At 40.3% G+C, this 16,062-nt stretch overlaps 1 protein-coding gene across 7 annotated transcripts in view; it reads left to right on the top strand.

Annotated features, from left to right (window-relative positions):
- Positions 1–11,070, top strand: part of CLOCK (clock circadian regulator) — a 64,591-nt gene extending 53,521 nt beyond the window's left edge. For 6 of the 7 annotated variants that reach the window (XM_082051774.1, XM_082051773.1, XM_082051777.1 and 3 more), the window contains 4 exons: positions 1,171–1,377; positions 2,568–2,776; positions 3,075–3,339; positions 5,533–11,070. In XM_082051774.1, coding sequence (XP_081907900.1) covers positions 1,171–1,377; positions 2,568–2,776; positions 3,075–3,339; positions 5,533–5,718 — 867 coding nt within the window. In that variant the 3' untranslated portion in view covers positions 5,719–11,070. The remainder of the gene's footprint in view (positions 1–1,170; positions 1,378–2,567; positions 2,777–3,074; positions 3,340–5,532) is intronic. The other variant, XM_082051778.1, reaches the window with a different exon arrangement.
- The last annotated feature ends 4,992 nt before the right edge of the window (positions 11,071–16,062 follow it).

Here is a 16,062-nt window from a genome sequence, read left to right on the forward strand (position 1 = left end):
TACTTAAAAGGAGCCTACAGGAAAGATGGGGACAGATTTCTTAAAAGAGTGGTTTATGATAGGACATGGGATAATGGTTTTAAACTAAAGGAGGTGAGATTCAGACGAGACATGAGGAAGAAATTTTTTACAATGAGGTTGTTAAATTACTGGCACAGGTTGCCCAGGGAGGTGGTAGATGCCCCATCCCTGGAGACATTCCAGGCCAGGCTGGACAGGGATCTGAGCAACCTGATCTAGTTGAAGATGTCCCTGATCACTGTGGGGGTTGGACTAGATGACCTTTGAAGGTCCCTTCCAACCCAAACTATTCTATGATTCTATGAAAACTAAAATACACCTTAAGGAAATAATCTAAATATTTTCAGTGTAGATTGTGAAGAAAGAGTAGAAAAAATACTTCCTGGAAGTATTGAGTATGTGCTTAGATTCTGTTGAAGAGTGGGAGTTTCTGGCATGTGCCATTTTCAGTGTTTTATTGTGTCTAGTGTAAGCGTGCCAGCAGCAGACTGCCTTATAGATGCCTCAAGAGGAGAAATTCACAGTTCTCTTCCCATGCACTGTGGAATTTATTCAGGACTGTGGAAACTGGAAAAATATCTACATTCTACCTTACTCTGTCTCATTGCAGTCTTGGGCCTCGCAAAAAGACTCAAACATTTTTTGTGCTGAATTCAGGTTATTACAACAAAGTCTGAAAGTTCAGTATAATCATTATGATTACTTGATTGCCAAGTAAGATTACGTTCTTGATGCTATGCCCAGATCTACTGATTCTGAGATTTTCTTCATTTGAACTAGTTTAACCGCTAGAGATCCTACAAATAGAAATGTGATCTCTAATACATTTTGACTTTAGACAGTTGTAGACTACATTACAAGTTAGTCTCTAAATGGTACTTTTTCTTTAAGAAGAAATATTAAACCTTGATGTTTAGTGCTCTAGGAATCAGGATTCTGATTCTTATCAGTTACAGTAGAGTCTGAGTACTAACCCTATATGGGCGTTTGGTCTCTTGCTCTTGGTGGTTGCAAGGCTGTTTCAACACCTCTAATAACTAAGATGAAACGTTATCTTACATCGATTTGAAATAATTAAGCTTAGTTTCTCTAAAAGATGTTGAACAATTAAGATTTTTCTTAAAAGCTAACAGGTGGATTTTTTTTAAGATGTTCTTGCAGCAATCAACTTCTGGACTCAACTTTGGTTCTGTGCAGCTTGCTTCTGGAAATTCTTCAAATGTTCAGCAGCTTACGCCAATAAGCATGCAAGGTCAAGTTGTTCAGACTAATCAGACTCAAAGTGGGATGAACACGGGCCATATAAGTACTCCACACATGATACAGCAACAGCCTTTGCAGAATACTGCAACACAGGTAAAATTATCTTATTTATTTGGCTGGAACACAACAATAGCTTCCATAACATCCCCCTCCCAAATTTTTTTCTTAACAATATCCTCTTGAGTCATCTTGATTTCTTCATGTTCCAAGTTTTGTAATTGAAATGCATAGATGTTCTTGATAATGCAATTTCAGATCTTGTTTTTATTTTAAGACTTAGGCCTGTAAGTAATAACAAGTAGCTTTTTTGAAAGACTAGTATCAAGAAAATGTTTAGCTTGCCTTATGTTGAAGGTCTATGAATTTTCTGTTGACAAAACACATAACATGAAATTTGTATTGTGTGCTTGAAATGCAGTGTCCAGACAGCAAATAACTAGAAAATCATTGCAACAGGACAAGCATATATTGGTGCCCCTGCAGTTGACTTTTGTACTCTTCAGCAGTGTCAGTCAGATGCCAGATGTATATGACATCCATAATGTAATAGTATTTTTCTTCTATGAGTTTATTCAGTTTCTTTCGATTCCATGTAAAGTTTTGAAATCCACAGTATCTTGTAGTGAGTTCTACAGCTTTACTTTCTGTGAAATATGATTGTTTGTTTTTTTAACTTGCTACCCAGCTCATACACTCATATGCTAGAAACACATTGAGCAGCTATTCACTTTTTGTCTTCTCAGTCACATGTAATTTCAAAGTCCTCTGTCACATGTATCTCCATAGAAGCCTGAACACTTCTGTTGGGTTTGACCATTTTGTGCTTGGAGGTTCCTTGTATGTCCGATCTCTGTGGTCATCTTCCTCCTTTTATCCAAATTCCATATTCTCTTTTTGAGATTTGTGAAGAGGCAGACCAGTGGTGGACAGTGTTACCATCTCAGCAGTGAGCTAGTTCCAGATTTTCATGTAATAAATTGATTGTGGTGTGGCACAGAAATGCCAAAGGAGTAAAAAACAGCATCTTGAAGAAACAGTTTACAAGTAACTGAAAAATTAACCTGAAGAGAAGAGGTTAATCTAAGAGATTTTCAGATGTCTGAGGGCCCATTCCCTCTCTAAGTCCCCAGTCAGTAGAAATGCTTGTGTACTTCAAATTAAGAATTAATTTGTAATAGAAAAACATTAGCAGTTGTAAACTATGGGCAATGACAATGAGGAAGGCAGCTGTAGTACCTGGCTATTTTCAAATTACTATCTCATAAAATATTTTTTCTTTTCAGCATAATCAACAAAATGTACTAAGTGGACACAATCAACAGTCTTCTCTTGCCACTCAGTCACAGAACACAGTCTCGGCACCTTTGTATAACACTATGGTGATTTCTCAGCCAACAACAGGAAATGTGGTCCAGGTTCCTTCCAGCTTACCACAGAACAATAACCAGAATGCTGCTGCAGTAACCACTTTTACACAGGACAGGCAAATCAGGTAAATCTTCAAGACCAATATTCAGATGATTCACTTATACATAGCTACATCATATACAAAAGGAGCTAGAGTAGCATTAAAAAATTCATGTGATTTACTATTTTCACTATATAGACTAAACTTTGCCCAAGCTAAGGTGACAAAACCCATGTTGTTATATCAAAGTATGAAATTGACATGTGCATTTCTCCAGTGCACTTGGTGCTTGGTGTTTTGTTTTTTTTTTTTGTTTTGGTGTGGTTTTTTGTTTTTTGTTTTTTTTCCTAAAAAGTCTCCAAATGTCTTTTCCCATTAACAGATTTTCTCAAGGTCAGCAACTTGTAACAAAACTTGTCACGGCCCCGGTAGCATGTGGAGCAGTAATGGTACCAAGTACTATGTTTATGGGACAGGTGGTGACAGCTTATCCCACTTTTGCTGCCCAACAGCAGCAGCCACAGACTTTGTCAGTAACGCAACAGCAGCAGCAGCAGCCAAGTCAGCCAGACCATCAGCAGCAGCTCACCACAGCTCAGCAACCAGCTCAGCCGCAGCTGACCCAGCACCCTCAGCAGTTCCTACAGGTAATGCAGCGTTCTTGACAAATTTTTCCAAGTCCTGACACTTTCAGCCTTCGTGGCATGTCCTAGAGGTGCTTTATCTGAAAACTGAGCCATAAAAATAGTAACATATGAACAAGGCTGATTCATGAGATAAGTTTATTCTGTAGCCTTTCTCTAAAATATTGCTACTTAAAGGAGTGGTGGTCTTTCCTGCAGTTTGACTCTATGCTTTGTCCTATTTTATATCCTCTTCCCTTTGAACTGCTGCTTTTGATTGAGCATGGGATGAAGAAACAGACATTTCCCTTTAAAACAGCCTGTATTTTCTTTGCATTCACATATTAATGCAAGAAGCTATGAAAGATGATATCAAACAGAGTTGGTTGATCCGGAAAGCAGCACAAAGCACAGAGCAAGACATAAGGCACGAACATCTGTCCAGGCTACAGGGGAGGCTGAGCAGCGAGTAACCTTGTAAGCAGGGAGTAATGAAAAACCTTGGTTTAGCAGAGAAAGGAGATTGGATCAAAAGAGAAGGAAGGCAAAACCTGAGGGGTTTAGAGATAGGAAATCTTGAAAAGAAAATAACCAGAAGGTAGGAAGAATTGATGGGGAAAACTGCCCCCATATGTTAACTCCAGTTAATGGGTGGCACGTAGCTCACCCAGCAGGTGATGCTATGGGGGAAGATGTAGTGGTAGCTGGAACAATAGAGAAGAACTGCCTTCAGGAAGGCATGGGTTGAAAAATCTTAATTGGGCCTCTGATGTTGCCTTCTCCAAAGAAAGATAAAGTCCACGTAACTATCACAATAAAGTTTGTGCACATTCTTAACATTTTTTATCTACACTGGGAATGTAATTGCTTTTTTTATTCTTTCACAGTATACATAATTAAAAATCCTTATTTTGCAAGTATTTCTTCCTTCTTACTATGTGTGATCTCCCACTTGCACTAAATGAGCGACCTTGTGCTTAGGTGGAATACATACAAATGCAGTAAGTACTTGGAGGCTTAACCTACATTTATATGCACAATGGTTACAGTTCTATTTAGGGCTGAGTAAAATTTTCTTTCATTAGGTCACTGATAGAAAATACTGACTTGTTGAAAAAGTCTTTCATGGAAACCTACCAATTTCAGTCATGCGTCAGGCAAAGGCTTTTCACCTGCAAGCTGCCTCTCAAAAAGAGAACTGAAAAATGCCTGTTGATTTGAATTTCAGCACTCATTTATGTAGTGGGAGACTCTTGAACTGAATTAAACCAGAGTGCAGATTTGAATGTGTTCACTGACAACTCAGACAGATACTGTAACAACAGTACTGTTTAGCAGGTTGCTAATGTTTGTAGCTCTGTTTTGAAATTAAAAAGTTTGTACTATTTGGACTTAATTCTGGTGAAGAACACATGACTTGCGAAAGAGAAATATCTCCAAAGCTCTGTTTCTGTCCTAGAATTTCTTTCTAGGCAGAAGCTTAGTATTTTTTAATACGAACTATTTAAATGCTGGAATTTGAATTGAAGAAAATGCTGATTGAAAGTGGAAAAAAGGAACAGTACTTTTCCTGCCTCTGTGTGCTGGGATTTTGCACAGTCTGATGCTGTGGGTGCAGCAGGTGATGTAGTTTACTTTCTGCTGCAGAACGTGCTTTCTGGATTGAGGTGTCCAAGTGCATTTGTACCCATCCTTCATTGCTTTTCTTCAGTAACCATCACCTTTAGGTTCCGTGAAAATTAATATTAAAACTAAGTACAGTTTCCAACAGTAATTAATCCCCTTCAAAGGGGCTGCCTGCATCTGCAAATGGGGCCATTTCTTTGGTTGTTCATTTTGGCTGTGGGGGATATGTGTGATCTGTGCCAAGTCGTGCACTGGTTTTTCATTTGGCGGCAGTGACAGCCACCTGCACTTGTTCAAATAGATTCCTTATGCCCCGTTATGCTCTTGTGGTTTGAAATTGAGACAAATTGCCATGTGTTCCTACCCATTGTCATGGGAAATTACAAAGATCAGTTACAGCTGCTTTATTAATTGGTCAGATGGTCTAATTAACATTATTAGTATGAATTAATCTTTGCATTGTTTGCTCAGCTTAAATGGCCAAATTGGAAGCTTATTTTGATTGAATCCTTTTGAAAAGTTAAAAAGCATCTAGGCCTGTGTTTCTCGGAGCAGCAGGAAAAATAATCTTTTCCTATTTGCATGTTTTAGACATCCAGGTTACTTCACGGAAATCAGTCAGCTCAGCTCATCCTCTCTGCTGCTTTCCCACTACAGCAAAGCACTTTTACTCAGTCGCACCACCAGCAGCATCAGTCTCAGCAGCAGCAGCAGCAGCAACTTCCGCGACACAGAACTGACAAGATGACTGATCCTTCCAAAGTTCAGCCACAATAGTGTGGGGCTTGGCCTCTCGTTGAAGCCAACTATCAGGAGGAGGCTGCTCCACAAAGAGTTGCACTGAGGCTACAGAGGTAGCAGTACCAAGGCTTTCTGACACAACGGTGTTGAGATCTACTTCTAACTTCTGGAATCTGTTAAGAAAAGCCACAAGGTTATGGTGACGGGGACATGGCCAACTTTGATAGTTGCCCCAGTTTCTGTGTTCTAAAGAATTTGCTACCATGTGTTAATTTGTCCAGGTGAAATCTCAAAATGTGACTGAAATGAGAGGGATGCTGAAAATATTGGTATTTTTATCAATCCTGTACATTTTTAAAGTATTAAAATGGACATGGAGCAATTGTTTGAATTAGCAGAAAAAAAAATGCCAGGAATATAGTCCAAAAACCATCTAATTTTTTTCAGATGATTATGGGACAGTAAATATTTTGAAAATGTTGTGTGAAATCCAGTTCTCTGTTGTACAGATGCTGTAAAATATTGTGTATATGTCTGCATAAAAGGAGAAAGAGCAAAATATTTTATATGATGCATGAAAATGTAATCTGTTATTTGTAGGTTTGAATATGTTTCCCTAAATTCTCACGCCATACTCAGACTAATGTTTTCCTATGTTCTGCCCTTTTGTTTACAACATGATGCATCATTATTTTCACCCTTAATGTGGGCACAAGTCTCTTGTTTGTGCTTTGTCTGTGATGTCAGGGTTTGTTCGGTGAGGTGTAGTGTGTTGGTTAGTTGACTTCTCAAGGTTAAATTATTGATGAAGCTGTTTGAACTGGTGATCATGCATCAGGGTTCAGATTCATGAATATCATCCATCATTTCATAATTAATTCATTGTTTTCTTTGAAAAATAGGAATTTGCACTGCTTTCTTGTGGATGGTTAGGAATTTTATTCCCCAAAGCTATCTTTTGATATAGTTCATAGTTGGAAATATTTATGTAAAAGGTTTAAAAAAAAATGACAGTGATTTTCAAGAATGTTTCAGTTATAGGAGTAATTTGCACAAAAATATATTTACATTTAATAACCTTTTGGGCACTTTTTAACCACTTTCTCTGTGGTCAGAATTGTAACTTGTTAAAATATGTTGGAATCTTTTTATTCTCCTTCAAAAATGAGTCAGAACTAATTCAGGGTCATTTTAACAACAACAAAACCCATAGTGCCTTGATTTTAATTCAGGTGATAATGCTAAACATCTTGAATTACAATGTCTTGAATCTGTAACCATTTTCAACTTTGAAGTCTTAGTACATTGTCAACCAAACTTGTGTATCTGCTTCATAGGTATTTCTGTATCATGTTGATTTTAGCAATGGTCTGATTTGAGACCGTGAGCATTTTTGAGTGGTACTCTCCCCTTAAACACTAGCCAGAAACAGAGGAGCCTCTAAAGTCTCAGGCCTTGAAGGTAATACTCTTAAATGATCAAAATATCTAGAAGTATAGATTACCCCTTTTGCAGGAGGAAGGAATGGTAAGCTGATTTTTTTTTTTTGTTCTAGTATTTGGTTGTTTTGCAGGGGGGTTTTTGTGGTTTTTTTTGTTTGGTGTTTTTTTAAAAATCATTTTCATAGTGTTTAAGGTGTATCTTGGGGGAGATCATGATTGCATTTAACACTACCAGGCTATTGATTTACAGATATCACTGAACTAAGACTTCAGAAGGCAACTTTATAAAGAAAATAAAAAGTTCCAACAGACATGATGTGCTATTTTAAGTAAACGTTCAGTAGGGTTTTATGGTACTAGTTTGTGGAAACAAGAACTTCAGAGGAAAATTAATAAATGCTGATAGATCTGATAATTAAAAACAAAACCAGTAAAAGCAGTTAAAATTAGTACTAGGGAGAGAAAGCTGGATTAATCTTGAATACTGAGGAGGAGTAGAATGAATGTAACCAAATGGTGATGGATTATTTTGTACTATGAAGCAGTTTGATTGTATTACTGAGTGAACCAAACCAGTTTAGCCGAGCATTTGGCAGAGTTGGTTGTGTATCTGTTTTGAGGCTCGCTTTTGCCTCTGCACGTGTCCCACCATTAAATCTTTGTTTTTCCCCCATTACAAAGCAAGAGTTTGGCACCAAAAAGCACAGTAGTGACAAGGAAGGAGAGAAGCACAGTACCAAAGAGAAGTGGATCGCTTGCTGCTCCAAGAAGCTTCTTGCAACCTGGAGCAAGGAACAGATGCCAATACCAAACATAGCAAGGAACACTTTCCCTTCCTTAAAGGGATTTCTGGCTTTCTCTGGGCTGGAATAATGGTCAGAAACCTGTTTCTGTAAAGTTTCATGTAAAGAAATCCTGCCTTGCTCTACCGTCCCTACCACGCCATTCCACCTGTTTCTAAATTAAGCTGCGTTGACTGGAGGTCTGTGCTGTCAGTACTTTTGCTTAGTGGAAAATGGGTTAGACTTTTTTAACCAATTACAATAATATAGCACTAAAAAAGAAAACTGGGAGAGCTTTAATAGTGCTGTTAGAACTAGTCAATAGTGGTAAAATAGGTATATTAAGCTATTATACTCAGAATTACAGAAAATAGAGATACCAGCCAGACGCTTAATGAGGCAGCTTTTTATATAAAGCTTCGTTTAAACTTCTCTTCCCATGTCCCCCTTCCCAAACACTCTGGTGTGCTGCTCTGGGTCTGTGGCTAAAAAGGCTAAACTCGGTGAGAGAAATGAGATGAGGGCAGTAGCGTGGCTGCTGAAAGACGACGATAGAAATGTATGCTTTGATCAAGAGGCTTTTTGTAACCTCAGAGAGAGGTCATTCAATTACAGAACTACCAGCTAGTAGAGATAAAAGTATAGGAGATGGGGAAATTCAAAGAAACTGGAAAAAAATAGCACGCATTTGAAAAATTCCTGCCATGAATCAGGCGAGTTTTTTAGCAAAGCAAGTATGTAGAACTTGGTCCAGATTCTGTACAAGGATGCAGATGCTTTGTTTCACAGCTCATGACTAAAACCCATATTTTTAAAGGGTCTGCAGCTTCCCCTCTTGCTGAATCAATTGCTGAACTGTCCTCGATTTTTCAGGGGGAAGAGGACCAGGCTATTGCCTCTTTCTTCATCAGCCTTTTGCTTCTGCCCAACTCGTTTGCTATAGTCGTAGGCTTATTTGCAACATCCTAGTAAAGAGCATGATAACGGATGCTGTGATGCTGCAGGTTCTGGAGCGTAAACGTTATGGAACATTAAGGAGCCTGGTAGGAGACAATTGTATTTATGAAGAAATGGGCTGGTGGTACATTATGGAGTGGAAGAGAGGATGGAGTTTAGGAGACAGACATTGTTTGCCTGCGATGGGTGAGGATTTGAAGAAAAGCTTCTAGGATAACTTCAGAGAAAAAGAATAGAGCTATTTTTATATTTCTATTTAATATATATTATATTTGTATATAAATATGAAAGGATTCTAGTAGGAGCTCTCCATATGCCTTCCATTTCACCTAGAGGGTTTACCTTCTGTACTGTGGTTCCAGTTTGTCACCACCTCTGTGGGCATCTTGCGTGCTGCCAAACACCAAAATTAGTAACCCAGTATCCTTACAAGAGGTAGGTTTCATTTCAGCTTTATGTAAAAATAAATAAAGTTATATCAGGCAGTTTTTCACAGGAAAAGAAATTATCTTAAGATTCAAATAGCACTTTTTTTTGAGTAATAACAAGCACTTTACTGAAAAGACTATTTGAAAAACAGTTTATTTCTTTAGTCAGTGAAACTATTAAAAAGCGGGGGGGTAATCGAGGAATAACATGCACAAAACTGTCAAGAGAGACATTTCTGGAAAATGTCTCTTTAATATGGTGATCCTTTGAGGCTCAAAGTGCAAGGTGAAGAAGGCTACTAAAAGCAGTTGGCTTTGTGTTTCATGTGGCCGGGGATGGTGGTGTCCTTGGAAGGAGACGCTTTAAGTTGCACAGTTGCCTATGAGAGAGAATCATCTGGAGGCTCATTTGCCTGCTCAATAATTCTAAGTGTCCCTTAGGATTATAATTTGTGTGAAAATGTTCTGAAGGTTTAAAGATGTGGCCTTTTTCAAATGTTGGAAGTTGATTCAAGAACCGTTTATATTTTCGGAGATTTAACCCAGGTATTGTTATGAGTGTTTTAAATGTTGTGGCATCAGGAGATGGTGTCAAACATGTCAGATTCTTAAGTTTCTCTATTTGAAATCATTATTAAAATTAGATGTACAGTCAGAGGGCTGGAAATGGTTATTTTGATTAAAAGGGAAAAGAGACTAGTTTTAATAATTAACCTTTTATTTTTTTACTTATCCCTGGTGGAAAAGGTTGAAGAGAATTAAGTGAATTTGGATTTTAAAAGACATTTAAACAAATCTTAGTAGATGAGACAAATGTGAGAGAACACTTGAAATTGTCTTGGTTGTCCGTGAGACTGGATAGTTGCTTTTTCATTATCATGATTTGTAACACTACATTCCTTGTCTTTTTTTTTTAAACAGGTGATTTTAAGCTCTGCTACGCTTCATGCTATGTCATCTGCATGATTTTTGCCAGCATGATGTGCTGTATTCAAAGAAATTGTACCTAAATAAAATGGGGGGGAAGGGGGTACCAACGCAAAACGAAACACTGTGTCTGAACAAAATACTGTATATGGCCTAATATAGAGACCCCAGCTGAGACTGAGATGCTGCATTAATAGACAATCAGTGGGTAACTATTTATGAAACGCTTCTGGGAATGGTCGTAAAGATGTTCCTGCTTTGAAAGCAGTTGGTGAGTTGTCTTTTTTTAACAAGAAAGGTAAAAATTATTTATTTTCAAATATATCAGATTGAATTTTGAGTTTTTAAGCAGTGTTGATTTCACAGTGTCTTGGGTTTCAGTTTTGTTTTGTATTTTTTTAACTGGCATTAGATTTGTATAAGTAAAAGAAAACAAACAGAAAAACCCTAGTGCCGCTCATATTGACGTCAGGAAATGTAGATACAGTTCCCTGGTGTTCATGTGACCATTACTAACTGTCAATTTTTTAACTGAATAAATGTAACTCATTTTAAATTTTGCTTTTTGTAGCTTCTGAGGTTCTAGAGGTTTTTTTTCTTTCAGTTGCTTGATGTCAATTTTATCCAAGTTTCACAGTGGAGCGCGCTCGCCCTTCCCATGACTGTAACAAAGGCACTTTCTCCCCCACCCACAGAACCCACTTGTGACAAGTTGCTTGGTGTCGGTTTTATCTTCTCCCCCTACCCAGACAAATGACTTGTGAGATTTCAGTAAAAATGCAAACTGTATTTTTTTTTCTTGCCTTCTCTCTGTATCTCTTTATAAATTGATGCCCCACTCTAAAGGCTAGAGACCTTTGATTTGTGTATTTTCATTACTGCCTCAGAGTTTACTCACGCAGCCCTTGTTTGAACGTGCACAACTTCAAACTGCTCTTGTATCTTGGTGCGTCCAGTCCCTGCCCCAGGTGGTGGGGCAAGGAGAGCGGGTCCAGCACAGCTCTGCCCTCACTTTCTGGCACAGCAAAGCACCCCCAGTCCCTTCAGCTCCCCTCCTGGGTGTTTCTTCTGCTGGGGAACTGCCAAGGTATAATATTCTTAAAGCAGCAGATATGATCCGAGATGTCGGCTGTGCCACTGGGAAGGGACACGCAGACTCACATCCAGCTGAGAGGACAGTGACATGTCAGGTTGGTCTGACCCTTTCCCCTCAGCCTTTTCCACTGAGCCAGGTGTGAACACTAATAACTTGAGATTACAGGATTTCCTTGAACATTTAATTAATCAAAGCTGAATACCTGGAGAAAACGGAAAATACACGTAGCCATTTTTGCAGCCTGCAGTTCATCTCTTTCTGTAATATCCCACTAGATGCCTTTGTGAAATTACTGATCGTCTGCCTTTGGGGATTCAATGGTACGTGTGCAAGCTGTGTGTGACTTCCAGATGCCATAAACAGTGTCAAAATTCGCTGGAAAAGTGCTACAGTAATAAGCTGTTAACACCCACCAGCAGTAAGATGGATAGCATGTAGCAAGCAAGATTATCAGTTTTCTTGAACTTTGGAAACAGCTGTATATTTTTCCAGAAGCTTATCAAGAAGAGGAGCTGTAATTCTAATTGCTGCCCCACTGAAGCAATGCTGTTCAATGGCATTTTGCTGTCGTGCAAAGTCAGAGACAAAAACGGTGCTTATGAGAGAATGCAGCTTGTAAAGATTAGCAATCCAAAGGTTAGTTGCACTTCTGAGTCTCAGGCATTAGTGAGACATTAATAAATTCCAGAAGATTTCAGCTGTTCAAGGGTAACATACAATAACAAAAATTTTCACCTTCTTACTTGCATTTGTTGTAGCACACAGTCTCTTATGCACCTCTATTTTCATTTGGGAAGTAAATTTAAATCATCCAGAAGAAATACACATCTATAGCACATGCCACATACATACCAAAAATGTTGCAGGTTAAAAGTCCCCTGTATCTACATTAGCAAAGCCCATGACTGTAATTTGCCAAGGGCACTGGCTCCAGGGGCTGTATGAGGACATTGGTGGAAAAAGGCCGTGTCAGTACAGCAAGTGCCATCACGGTTTCCCTGTCTGTGGAAATCAAAGATGATAACTTGGATCATATTAGGATGAAACTGCCCCATTCTCTTCACTCAAAAACTTTATTTTAATATACAAAACCTGGGACTAACAGGTAGGGAGGCTCAGCCACCAACCCCTTTTCTGGAGGGGTGCTGCACAAGCGCACAGGTGGATGCGGTGGCCCCATTGCAGCCGCCGCACAGCCTGTCCAGGCTGGAGCTGCAGCCTGTGGGGCAGCCGCTGCCTCCGACAGCACGGGCTGCACAGAGCTCATCACCAACCTCCACCTTTAGTCTCGGTATCTGACTGATCTGGCTCAAAGCAGCCAGCCCAGCACATACACTCCTGTCTGCATTGCCCGAGAGGAGCAGGCTTGCTGGTAAACCGTGCCTGTGCTCTGGTTCACGCGGTTTCCTTTGAAATCTTTGTCCTGGCAGGACCCAAGATTATAAGTAAGTTTACGTTAATCTTTGCTTACTACACTTTGCCAGATAGGATGGAACGGGGCAGGCTTTACCTACAAATTTGGGAACAGGCACTTTTGAAAATAACAAGCACAAGGTCTTGCTCAGTTGATGTGAGATTTGGGTTGTTTTTTTTTTCCACCCCAGTAGAAGGGACCATCACCATCTCCACTTTGTTCCTGTTGCCTGGCACTGAGCAGGTCAGGCACTGTGCGCTTCTACCCCTCTGCTGCAGTCAGAGATGCAAACTCCCGCGCTGCACACTGCTGTGGCGGTTCCTTTGGCAGCGGCTGAAATCTGCTGCATCTCACCCCAGCAGGATTGCTGCAGGATGGCCAGGAAACCTGTTGGATGTTTGCCTGCTTCCCATGTTGCAGATGGAGCTATTTACAGCGCTTCCCCTTCAAAACAGAAACACTCACTGTATTTCACATTCTCCAGCTACGCAAGAACAAGAAACTGCCTAGGACAGTGGCAATTAAAACTTCAGATAGTTACTTAAAGTGCTGCTTTCATATTCCAAAATGTGAGGCAAACCCCAACCCTACCTCCATTTAGAAGGGAAAGAGCACTATTATTTAAACTCTTTCTATATTTTGTTGCTGAAAATCCAGGCTTTGGGTGCCTGATGTACCAACCAGCTCCTGCCCCAAAAGTATCACCATCTGGAGTGGCTACACTTAATGCTTCATGACTGAAGGAAGCATTTATACAGCCCACCAGTACAGCATCAAGCCTGCGCTGACATCCTGAACATCAAGATTTTGCAATTCCCAGCCCTGCAGAGGCTCCTCCAGCGTACCTGAGAGCAGCTCAAACACGGCCACTGCAGAGCTGAACTAGATGTGGTTGTGTTTCTTCCACATGAGCAACCTGATGTGGCCAAAAGCACTAAGTCAGACCTATACCTGGCACTTCTGACTATCCGTCATATTTTTCTTTGCTGCTTTGTGTTGTTCTTGTTTACACAGCAAAACCAAATCAATGCAGATGATAGTTTTACAACAAATTACTGAAGACATCTATGCATCTGAAAGGAGACTGACTTTTATGTTATCTTAGTACCTTCACTTTTCCCATCCACCCTCTGCAAGTGCTTGGCTACAATTTCATGGCTTGAGCACCTCTGTAAAACTTACAGCTTCTTCCCCTCCCTGACTCTGCACAGATCCTGCTCAAGCCTTTGTGCTTAATGCACAGGCATAATGCTCCTGCACGCTGGTAAACACCTTGTCAGGACAGCAGCTCCAAAGAGAGGAAGCCAGCACTACAGGCAGCTGCTGTAAAGACAAAATAATCTGTTCCCACATCCCCAGCTCCATTGTTAGACACATTTGAGGATGTTGAAAGAAGTAGTTGAGGTGGAACACGAGCTGACTCAACTGCACAGCTCATTCAATCACAAAGAGATGCCCCGCAGTTCCCACTTTATCTCTTGGAATAAGGAGAAGCAGAGAAACAAGAGTTTATTTTACTAAGAGATCAGTAACTTCCACTTTGGGCACAGGGTGGGGGACGGAGGGGCAGGCAATGAACTATTGCTCACGTGCATCAGCATCTCAAGCATCAAACACCAGCCCAGCTCCCCACCCTCTGCATTCAGAGGACACCATGAGGCACCGCAGCTTCTGTCCCCATCTTCTCGCCCTCCAGGGCTTCAGCCCAGGGGCCAGGCACCCAGCCCACACTCTCCCAGAATGTGTTTTAGCTCTAGCAAGCAGACTCACTTCATCTTACCAACAACATACCTATCTCTTCCATTAGGACCCACTACTTCAGGGGAAGCATAGGCAAAGGAAAGGCTTTAACAAAAACTGGAAGTTTTTGATGCAAACTCACCCTAAAGGGTAAGAAAGACACTTCTTATACATACATATATATATGTATGTATGTATATGTGTGTTTGTGTGTATGCACACACACACACTCCTTAAGATAATACCTATTATCTCGAGTATCCAGGTATTTCAAAACACAAGAGTGCCACACACGTCTCCAATGGCAATGCACCAGAAATACAAGAAAGAAGTACAACAAAAGCTCCTAAAATCCCAGCCCCTGAGCCCGCCAACAGGCAAGAGAGATTGCTGGGGTGTGAGTGCTCTGAGACGCTGTGGGAGGCTGCCATTTGTGCTAGAGACAGCACAGTAGACACACTCCTGCTAAAAATACATCAGTGGAGTCCTCCCTCACCTTCACCAGGCTTTGGTTACATCCCAACTAGATTCTTTAAATTGTGAAAAGTTCCAACATGCACTTGACAACATTAAATCACTGCAATTAGTAGCAGCTACGGAAGCACCATATAAAGTTTGGAAAGCTTCTATATTAGAATATAGCCAATTGGTTTGGCTGTTTGGATTTTGAGCGAGAGTTTTCAGTAGGATGAACTGTGGCACCAGTTCACCTGGGACACACGCGTACATAGGTACTGTCGTCCAGCAGCACCACTTTTGATCAATACAACAGGCAGTCATCCAGTAAACAGTTGGGAGTTTATGCTCTTCCCTATTTTGGCCTCTCTGTTGCTGCCCTCCTTTAACACGACCTGTACTACCAATCCCCTCCATACAGGAGCTGAAACACAGCACGGACAGAGTGTGTTTCCAGGCTGTGGGGAAGACGATGCTGCAGTTTTTGGCTAAGATGTTTGGTTCAAAAGAGAAAACAAACCAACAAAACACACCAAAAAACCACACAAAAACCACAAAACCACAACAAACCAACCAGGAAAAAACCACCAAACGAAGGCTGTGTGTCACCCAGCAATTAGCAACAGTACTGCCCAGCAGTACTCTCCCTTCAGGCCAAGACACAAACATTTCTACCTGGAGCCTGAAGTCACAGCCCAATTTCATACCATTGTGCGTGACAGGCACTGCACTGCTGTGGCCTTGGCACTTTGAGAAAAGTGGCATTAAGGGTTTTTGTGGGCAGAGAAACTCTCTTTGTGAGTGACAGATAGAATGGTCAAATTTGTAATGTTCCACATTGCTTTAGCTTCAATGAGGCAGATTCATAATATTAGAAACCATCTCTTCTATTTTACTGAGTAGATCTTGGTGCGTTATTTACGCTGTTAGCTCAGAATTGAAATCATCCCTGAAGAGCAGAGATAAGCATGTGTTTCTGCAACCCCACATGTCTTCAGTGGACAACATTTTCAAAGTCTCTATAACTGGCATTTATAACATAAATTTAGTAAACTTTCCTCACCTGACGTACATAATCACTAGGTAAACCTTTATGGCTAGAATTAGGGGAACCATCGAAAACAATACTGAAAAAAGC

The sequence above is a fragment of the Streptopelia decaocto genome (genome assembly GCF_964273445.1).
Source record: "Streptopelia decaocto genome assembly, chromosome: 4".
Taxonomy (NCBI): Eukaryota; Metazoa; Chordata; class Aves; order Columbiformes; family Columbidae; genus Streptopelia; species Streptopelia decaocto.